Source organism: Cystoisospora suis (genome assembly GCF_002600585.1).
Source record: "Cystoisospora suis strain Wien I chromosome Unknown contig_89, whole genome shotgun sequence".
NCBI lineage: Eukaryota > Apicomplexa > Conoidasida > Eucoccidiorida > Sarcocystidae > Cystoisospora > Cystoisospora suis.
In genome coordinates, this window is record NW_027152891.1 from 6622 (window position 1) to 16847 (window position 10226).

The following is a 10226-nucleotide window of genomic DNA, read 5'->3' on the forward strand; positions in this document are numbered from 1 at the left end:
GTTCCGCTACATCGCACAACACTTGTCTCTTGCGAAATGTCGATCGCAGGCTGTTAGTTCCCACAAGTCGTAACTTCCCCACTAGCCAACAATCCCGACGTGCGTGATCGCAAGTAGGGGAGCCTGTGGCCTGGAAACCGGGACACTCCCGTCGTCGGAAAGGAGAAAGTGGTCTTGCTGCGGTGGCGCTTTTTCCAAAGGCTGCTCTGTTACTTAGGCAAACAGGGAGCCTCCCAGCTCTGACCAGCAAGCCTCAAGGAGTTGTAGGGCTGCAAGAGAACACATGGCAAATCAAGGCGGGGCGGATCCAGCTGACCGCCTGCGGTACGTACATGGGGGGGGGAGCAATACGCGGAGGAACGGCTGCACAGGCTGTACCCTTCTGTAATCACGAGCAGGAAACCCTCCATAGGTTGTAATTTTCCTGTTCTGGGAAATGCGGACACAAGTCTGGTGTTCGCATCAAGCTCCCTGAGGGTCGCAACACCGTCTGTATCCCTCCGCAAGAGGAGGTAGAAAACCGCCAGTCACTTGCTGCGTGGTCGAAGAGTCTCAGGGTAGGCGCAGCTCTTGGGAACCTCGAGCGGGCCTGTGCACCGTGCCGGCCATTCTCAAAAAGCAGCAGGAAGATAATAGGGTTGGGGAACTGAACAGGAGATGGACTGTGTAAACAGGAAAAAGAGATCGGAGAGTTCAAAGATTAAATTTTTCTTATCTGGCGGGAGTCTCATGAATGGTGCGGACGGGAGTCCGGTACCGATGAACCTCCCCGGCGTCTTTGTGGAAGCGAGCTCTCTGACAGGGCACCCCAGCAGCGACGGCGCCCTTTTTTTCTGAAAGTATGTGTGTGGCATGGCCGAAATTGCTGAACACATACTTTCAGAAGGTAACGACGTAACGCCGATTCGCGCTTGAAAGCGCCGCCCGGGCCGGAGACTCGTTGGGAAACCAGCTCTCCACCTATCGTACTGTTCATCGTCTTTCTTCTTCGGCTGCTCTGGCGTACCAGCGTAACAACCCAGCGTGCGGTGAACGCACGCTGAGCTGCTGGGACTGGTACAGGCAGACGAGGGCACGGCAGTAGTTGCCACTACTTGTTCCACAGGGAATGAAAGAAACTGTGAAAACGGTAGACTCTTTGTTTAGCTTCTAGAGGCGGGTGGTCTGTTGGCGCTCTATGACTGCCTGATCACATACAGATCTACACAAAATCTGTGCAAACACCTGACTTGACATTTCATCCTACTTCGCTGGTGTGCTCCGCAATGACACTCTCTGCTCTGGGGTCGTCGTCTCCTATTGCCCGCTCGTCGCCGCCGACGTGTGCCTCGGACTGTGCGGACTCGCTCTGGACCAACCCTCCGTTCTTCATTCACTTCCCTGTGTGTTCCCGTTCTCTGTGGATCAGTTACGTCGTTCTATGCAAACACAAAACAGCTGTACCAGGTACGAGAATACAAGTATGCCAGCTCGCCCTCCCCCGTCCAGCTGGTTTCATGAAGTTTTCTGCAGTCTCCGGCGGACGACGCACGTCTGAGGAATCCTGGAAACGCCTAAAAAGTGGCCCCGGACTTGTGCGGCTGCGGTCCTTTCCTATCCGGTTCGTATTGTGCAGCCGTACGTGACTGGGCCGCGCTGCCGTAAGATAGGACTAAGGATATGCTGGACACATCCCCTCCTAGGGAACCAGTACGCTGCTGCCCGCTCTCGACTCGCTCTTTTGTGACGTGTTTCTCTTCCCTTTTGCCCCGCAGAAAAGGGGCACATGGCCCGAAAGACGTGGGCGAATCCCTGAATCGTCCGTCTGAGTCACTGCGGACTCGCTGGTTTCTGTGGCCTGATAGGCCTCGTCCGCACCCGGGCGCAGCACAGGGGACTCAGCCGAGACCCAACACGGGACCCGACTACTTTGGCAGCCTCCGGCAGCTGCGCGCAGCGCCACAATAGCGAGCCACACTGGGACGCCATGCCCCGCGGGTCCCGAGTCGACACAGCGAGCCGGGCGCGAGAACTCATCTGCCCGAATGCTGTTTTGGAGCAGATCAACGAAACTCCGGTTCCGCTCATCGTAGCAGAGGAATATAGTGTGTCTTCAAGCTTTGGTTAATGCATGTGTGTGATCCGGGCTGCTTGTCTACCTTGCGGAGTCTTCCGACTTCGTCCAGTAGCCATTCTTGGTTTCCTAGACACCAAAACTGAGGCTGATGCCTAAGTTCCCAGCTGCTTCGACGCCTTTCACAAAGCCTTGTTGTCCTAGGATTCCACCTCCTGCCCCAGCTGAGGCGGCTTCGTCCGGGAGGCAGCTGACGTTCACGTACAACTTCCCCTGTTTAGCGGCCGCGGCCACCTGCAGGTTCGAGTCAGGCACACGGTACGCGGCACCAAAAGACATTGAAGCTGGCTGTTTTTCCTGCTGCACATACTGTTGCATTTGTTCAAGCTGAAGCTGTTGTCTCTGAAGAACCTGGATCAAGGAGTTGTGCTGGTCTTGGTGATGAAGCTCCCTAAGCTGCTGCGTTTTCTCCCATCGTTCTAGATGCCCGAGCTGCGCTTTCAGCAGCTCTCGGAGCTCCTCGACCCCCCACAAACGCCGGAGACGCGCGTCAGGGACCGCGCGCCGTGACAAACTATCAAATGCGGCAATGAGTGCCGTGTCGTTACTCGAAGTTCCTTCCTGATGACTAGCGGAGAGACGCTGCCACTGACGTGAACCGCGCCCCGAGGCAGCGGAATGGCCTCCACCGGCACGATGTTCGAGAATATAGAAGAGGAGACTTGTCATCTGCTCCTGGAAAATACTGCGCAGTGCCGCGTCAACAAACGCCGTCAACCGGACCTCTGCGGCTTTCCCTGCAGACTTAAGTGCACCTGCCTCATCCACCGATTTCGCTGCACTCTGGGACCCAGTGTACCTATTGAGTGACGAGCGGAAAGCTGCATGCACCCGGGTACGGATGTGCGCCGCAGTCGATCCTTCCAACGGAAGGCGGAGGCTCTCCAATTTCTCCTTCAAGGTGTGTTCTTTCTCTGGTCTTCTCTGATCTACTGGCGCGTCGTCGGCATTGTTCTGCCCTTTCGTGGCCCGCAGCCTTATGGCAAATGAGGCCAAAGCCTCTTCTAGTTTCTGAAGCTCTGTCACAGCGTCCATGCACGCAAGTCCCATTGCAGCGTGAACCGCTGTGTTCACTCCAGTGATATCGCTAACTCTACTCTTGCCGAGTGCCGCGTCGGCTCGCGGGGCAGCAAGAGGGGACAACACACCAGACGAAGATGCGTTACGTATGTCTGCCCCTTTCGCGGGAGCCGCCATACGACTGTTGCCGCAGTCGTGGTCTTCCTTTGAAGAAGGGCTCTGTGTCTGTAATGCATTTTCTTGGTTCCCATTATCTTTCTGGGAACGGGCAGACCCGAATTCACCAGTCGTGGCGGTCAACGAAGCAAGCAAGGGCATGAGCAGCTGAGCAAAGGCAGTACTCCGTAGCGGCCGCCCGATGCACGGTGCTTCCGCCTTGCGTCCCTCACTTGGCCATCGCGAAATACCTGTCGCGATACAGTGATAAGACTTAGCAGTTCTCTCCTCATTTGAGCCCGGCAAGATCGATATACACTGCGTAGCAGTCCAAGGTCGTATCCTCCTCCTCTCCCCTCTTTTTTCTGGCTTGGCGTCTACCATATACGCCTCGAACGAGCCGCGGCCACACTGAGTAAGGCATGGCTTCTCGAGCCCGGATCGCCACGGAAGGCTGAATGGGGCCCCCGTGGAAATGGGCTGCCACAGAATCCCCTGTGCCCGCGCGTTGCTTGGGGTCTCAGAAAAGCCTCTTCCACCCGCGTCGCCGGGTGACACAGATGACGACAACGTGCACCGCCTGGAAACAGGACGGGCACAACACGACTGAAGATACGAGTGAGAGGACACGGAACGCGGCCGTGGACACAACGGTACAGAAGAAAAACCCGACTGGGGAAACAGGCCATCTGACAGAGTGCTAACCGGATGCGGCTGCACCGTGTGTCCCGCTGAGTGAGATGGCCCGTCGGGACAAGCTGAGGATAAGGCAGACACAGGGGTGACCCTGCAGAGGACACGAGGATTTGAACATAAGGTAGCGAGAAGACATCGTGACCTTATCAATGTTTCGCTGTCGTAGCGACGCCGACAACCAGTGAGAGATTCAAGAGCAACCCGGGAGACCGGACTACATTTGTGGAGAGTTTTAGACCGACGCGACGAAAAAGGAGAGCACACGAGCTGCTGCAGGTGGATACCTTGCCCATCGACGGCACTCGCTATCTGTACCGCCGGGAGAAAAGACACGTGAGGGCGTCCTGTCTTGGGCAAAGGCAAGAAAGAAAAGAAGAGGAGGCAAATGCTGACCAAAACTACCACGGGTGAGGCCAGGCGGAGCCGCCGCCTTCGCTCTAGAGGCGGGCGGCCCCGAGATGTCTCCAGCCGAGGTAGAAGGGTAGGCCGCCCAAGAGGCCGCACGTGCAGAAGCAAAAATACACGGTCAGACGTCCTAGGTACGCTCTCCTCCTCCTGACTACCCACGACAGGAGCAGGCGCCCCAATCGGGATATCACATGCCACATCTGTCATCCCCGGGTGGTGGTCCGGCACCCAAAGCTCGCTTCCTCGCCTCGATGTGGAAATGCTGGTGCAGAACCGATGAGGAAGACAGTCGGACGGTGAACGAAACCTGTCTTTTGTCCAGTCGGTCGTCATTTTGGCGTCACGGGCTTGCCACCACACCAGAGAGAACGCACACTCGCCCAGCGTAGCAACGCGGTTTGTGTAGGCCCGAAGCTCTCCAACGAGTGCCGAGGATAAAAGGCATTATAACGCTCGGACGGTGCGCGCCACGCACAGCATACCCCCGGAGACACGGACAAATGTCACGTAGTGGATTCTGCGCATGCGGCCGAAGTGGGAGGCACAGGACAGCTGCCCCGAGAGGCGAACGGGCGTTTGGTGGTGTCTCTGAGTAGGCAGATGATGTGAAAAGGCAGAATTGAAGTCGTCAGGGACATAAGCATGGTTCAGCAGCTGGTCCGCAGTTGCCTTCCCAACGCCGTCAGCCGGGGGTCGAACAGCTGCCAGCTGGCGGTGTACACGAACAACAGCTTGCCGTGTGTGAGGGCTGCCGACGCAGCGGAGCGTATCGCCTTCATGCCAAGATGCGCCATCGTGACGAACAACGGCACGCCAAAAGAAACCTTTCTCTTCAAGGCTTCGCCGGTTCTTGCGCCGCTCCCAATGTAAGTTACGTGTCCGATCTCGTCGGGCACACCGCCTATAGGCCGGCAGCTGCGGACTGGCTGATTCCGAATGGCTGCGCAAGGGCGGCGGTGAAGTCTACGGTAGCGCCAAGAGGGACAAGTGTTTGTGCCTTGTAGCTGTGTTCAGGACTTACACCGGCTTCTGCAAACGGGAGGCTACCCCCCGGCTTTCGATACTCGACGGGTCGTCAATTGTCACTGAACGCAACCCTTGTGACGAAGCGCCTTTGCAAGCTGCTGGAAGCTGGTAGACGGCGCAACTTCGCGCGTGCACCGGGTTCCTCCGCTTCTGCCGCAGTGACTGTCTTCGCAGGTTTCTCTTTCAGCACCCAAATCCGAGGTCCCAATTGTTGCGGGCTCCCGGATCGCGGCTCTTCCTCATGCACTGCGGCTCCGTCGCCTCTCTCTTGGTGGGGAAGCGATGGTTGTTGTTCGTGTTCTGTTCATTCCAGACATGCTCCCGTCTTCTCCGACAGGACTAGTTCTTTTTTCGCCCCTTTCGGGCGTACGTGGGACTTACTGTAGCTCGGGTCCCTAGCATACGGTGGCTTCTGTCTTTTGCGGTCCTCTCTGCCACTTCGGCGAAGCCTAGGCCCTCGGCAGCAGTGTTGCCGATGTTGTAGTCCCCCTGTGTGGCGCATGCTTCATGAAGACGCCATGCCGTGGTTACGACTCACCGCGTTACACGGCATCCACAGTTTCCCGACGACTGGTCTTTCGCGCTCCGGAAAATGTCGCGCAGCTCTTCCTCTATAAGCATCGAAATCGTTCCCGATTACCCTCGGCCGGCTGCCGCCTGGCCTTCCCATCGCACCCCGATATACCCTAGTCCTCCAGAGGGGGGATCCGCTCCAACTGGCGAAAACCAGGACGCGCCTGCTTCGAGTTCTTCGGCCCTATCGCCTCCCTTAGCTGGTGACTCTTTCTCTGATCTTCGACAACAATCTGTCGAGGCACCTGCTGCCGCCGTCTCCGCTCATTCTTCTCAACAAGACACTTTTGGCTCGGAACGGGGTGGCGGTGCTTCTCGGGAGCCAAAGCACAGGTCCTTCGGAGTCCGGGGAAGTTCGTCTTTTTCGGGTGGCGCCGAGTCTCTTGCGTCGGCAGGCGATGGTGCGGGCGACCCACCCAGCACCGGATCGCCGCGGAGACGCCTACCTAGTGGCAGCTCTGCAGACCGCTATTCCGGTGTCACAGATGACGCAACTCTCCGGGAGAGGCGCGCTCCGAAATCAGCGATTTCTTGGGGTCCGGTCGAAGATGCTTGCAAGGCGACCAGAAGCAGCTCGGGCTCCGCCTCTGTTTACAGCTCCAGGGCAGAAAAAGAGCAGGGCGTCAGGAGAGACCACTTGATCAACAACCGGGGTAGCGGGACGCCTCCAGCTCGTAGTTCCTCTGTTGGTCGCACTCCCACTTTCAGGGATCATGAGTCGCAGGGAGAAGAACAATCTCTTTTCCGCGGAGGAAACCACGTTGTTCGTCTTAGCCGAGTGGCGAACAGCGATATCCGCGAACTGTTGCCAAGTCATGCGCGCTGCGTAGTTCGCTGCTCCCCTGTTTGGCGTTTTTTTTTGCTCACTATCGTCCTTCGTTTGTGTGCAGCAGTCGGCATTTTGCTGCTGGGGGGGATAACGTTCAGCCGCATTCGAGCTTGCACTAGATGCACATCGGAGCTGTGTTTCCAGGGCGAGAATGCCTTTACAGGCCGCAAGGGATACGCTTGGGCACACGATATGCTGCGAACGTTCGAATGGCAACTGTTCTTGCCTTCCTTATTCATTGGATTAGCCGTCTTAGCCAACTGCCTCACAACACTCGCTGTCCTGCGTCGCGGCACGAAGCAAGCGGTAGTTCGTGAGGAAACAGCGACCACACTTTGCTCTCTGCTATGCACCTTCGCACTCGCTGCTCTCGTCACCCCCTTGCTTCTCGTGTGGCGAGGCTTCTGTAACTTCAGTCGCTTCGATTGGTTAACGCTCTTCAGTGACATTGCGCTGCGTCCGACGGAGGCCGCTGCGGATCTGTGTAACCTGCGATATCTGGTGCTGTTTACTGCGATAGCAGCCGCGTTTGCGGTCTTGTCAGAGCTTGTGCTCTTCTTCCGATCAACGAGAGACTTCTGGAAGACGACGCTCGCACTAGGATATCTCAAGTTCGCGGTAGGAGCTGTTGTTTTCTTTCTTGCCATTCTGATTAGCGAGGACACCACTCAGTACCACAACGCGCTACGGGATACCCATAATGCTTTCCTGCTACAAGCGGCTGCACAGGAACAAGACAAGCTTGAGCTAGAAGGGGTGAAAGTCTCGATAGAGGCGATGATGGCGTATCTGTTGCAGAATCGAATATCAATTGTGGCACTACCCAGTTCCATCGCGGCACAGTACACGTTGTTCTACCAGACGACTATGAGCGCTTTGTACATCATGGGACTCCTAGACATACTCTGCGGGTTGTTCGCTTGTGCGTCAGCTTGGTCGAAGTCACCAATGCTTGCGAGCCTCAACGTGCTCGTGAACTTCGTCTTCGTTGTTGTGAATGTGGTCGCTGTTGGCGGGCTCTTCTTCGGCGCAAATGCGCTCAAGTTCGCGTGCAATTACAGGGAGTACCCCGTACCACAGGGGCCCTACGACAAATTTTTTGCCGATCTCGTCTGTCAAATTCGTCCGGACTTCCTGGTCGCATGGGGGGCCTTGGCTGTACTTGTTATTCTTTTTCTCGTCGATTTCTTTGTCAGCGCGTGGGCCTTCTTTCAGCAGCACTGCCGCCGTCGAACTCGAAATCTATCATGAAGGCGACGAATACGGTGTTCTCTGGGCTACGTGTGTAGGTCGTGACGCGATGAGGGGTAGGTGTGGAAATTTGCTCCCGAATTTCGACGGAGTGCCTTTCTGTACGTAACCGGAGACGAACTCAAGTATAATGAGAAGAGGAAGCTTCTCCGTGGGGAAATGGCGTTACATGATTACAGTTCGTAAACGTTTGAAGAATGTGGCCAGTTACGGTGTCAGTGGCGCGTCGTGGATTGTAGATCCTGCAGGATGTCTTTTGCGTCGCAGCATGCCGGCTCGTGAGGGGTAGTATACGTACGTTGGACTTTGTTGCTCGTCCTGCGATCATTCGCCTTGCCACCTGTCAGGGTACTCGGATTCTCTGTTCAGCAGCCTGCAGAGTCTGAGGGTTGTTTACATGCTAGCCGGGTGTTGGATTGCCACAAGGCCGGGCCAGTCGTGAGTCAAACTTCATAACTGTGCAGACTTCCCGCGAATATGTCTGTGCGCAAGCCACNNAGCCACTATCATGCGTCAATTTTCGCGCAAGGACATTGTGCATCTTAAGCATCCAAGAACTGTTGATTGACCGTTTGACAGGTGGGACTGAACGACGACACTTGGAGCAGGAGAGTAGGGCGATGTGCGGCATACAGCAGGTGATGGCGTCGTTTGATACACTTCATACTTAGCCGTGACTACGTTCATGAGGTGTTGTTTCCGCCGTGAGAAGCGCACCTGGCATATGTTGTAACGCCCCCCAAGTTGGAAGGCTTGGCTTGGCAGCCCGTCTTTGAAAGCGACCCCGTCTTGTCAGCCGTGAAGCGGAGGAAGGCAGTGTGGAGCTGAAAGGTTAGTGAAAGCCGCTACTCGTTAACTGCGGCCCTTTTTTTTTTTCCCCGAGGCGGCCCGTTGTCGACTGCGCGTTAGTTGCGCCCCTTCGTTTGTTCAGTATCCGTTTTTGTGGCGGGCAGCCCCACGATGATATGGCCAGTGACTATCTTGTTGAAGGCGTCTTCACTTCACCCCGAGACTGGCGGGAGCAGTGTCCAAGCCACCCTTTTGCAAGAGTCGGCGAACTACGACCGCGACTAAGATCACAGGGCAGTTGTCCCTCACACAGATCGGCCTTACAGCTGTGGTCCCAGTTCGTGGGGCTCGCGTTCGGTGGTAAGGCACCCTTAACTCTTCCAGACCAGACCAGCCGTTTCGGTACTGGTCTTCCGCAAGTTATGTGCGATGGTGTGTTTCTGGTGAGACAGGCCGCGCGCCGTCAGTTCGGTACATACATACTGTTCGAAGTCCGCATGCGTTGACGTGATCGCGCGAGTGGGATCACCGCGGCACCCAAGAGTCGGGAGTTGCTCGTCTTGCTTGAAAGAAATGCCTTTTCATCCGGCTTCACGGACAGCGCTCGCGAGCACCGCGGCGGCTGATTCCCGGCTACGAGGTAACACAGAATGAAAACGCCCGCCAGAAAACAGCGACCCGTTGACTTGCCTTGGATTCGAGTCTCTTGTGGGTGGAGCTTGCTATATAACAACGGGCGCCACAAGGTACTAACGATTCGCCAGTGGCCCCCAATTGCGACAGCGGCTCGCCCTGACGGCGTCACACTACCGAAACACTTCCACCAGGGAAGCAGACATACGCGCAGAGTTGGTACTCTGTGCGGTTGGGACTTTCGGAGCCCCGCGCAGATCACTGGCTCCCACAAGAGTGTACGGCTCAGCTCTTCTGTCAGAGTTGAGCAGCTGCTAGCACCGTTCTCATAGGAACAGTAGCCTGTTTCTAGCAGAAGACCTGATTCTCCCCAGTCGGTTGCCTGCGCGCGGCGTCTCTCGCTCGCCGTCGCAAGTCCGCTCCATGAGGAACCAGTGTACACTCTCTGCCTGCCTAGCAAGTGCAGCGCCTTCCCGGTACCGTAGCGTCTCTTACGGCACCGGGCATCCCAGAACACTACACGCTACAGAGCTTTACCACTGTGGGCAGTAGTCTCGGCTGCCTATCACAGCGTTACTGTAGCAGCTCACCGGCTGACTATTAGCCGAGTGAGCACTCTAGCTTTTTGCGGCCTTATCATCCGCCGCCTGATAAGAAACTCACCACGTCCTCGTCGTGCAGGCTAACCCGACCTCTGCAGTTACGCTCATACTGGCTCCTCCCGTACAGTCT

The 10226-nt window shown here is 56.6% G+C and overlaps 1 protein-coding gene across 1 annotated transcript; it reads right to left on the bottom strand.

Moving 5' to 3' along the window:
• Positions 1 to 588: 588 nt before the first annotated feature.
• On the bottom strand, positions 589 to 5217 carry CSUI_000192 (uncharacterized protein). The gene has a single exon (XM_068060426.1). It carries the CDS (start codon positions 4724 to 4726, stop codon positions 2183 to 2185), a length of 2544 nt encoding a protein of 847 aa, XP_067927600.1. The 5' UTR covers positions 4727 to 5217; the 3' UTR covers positions 589 to 2182.
• Positions 5218 to 10226: the final 5009 nt, after the last annotated feature.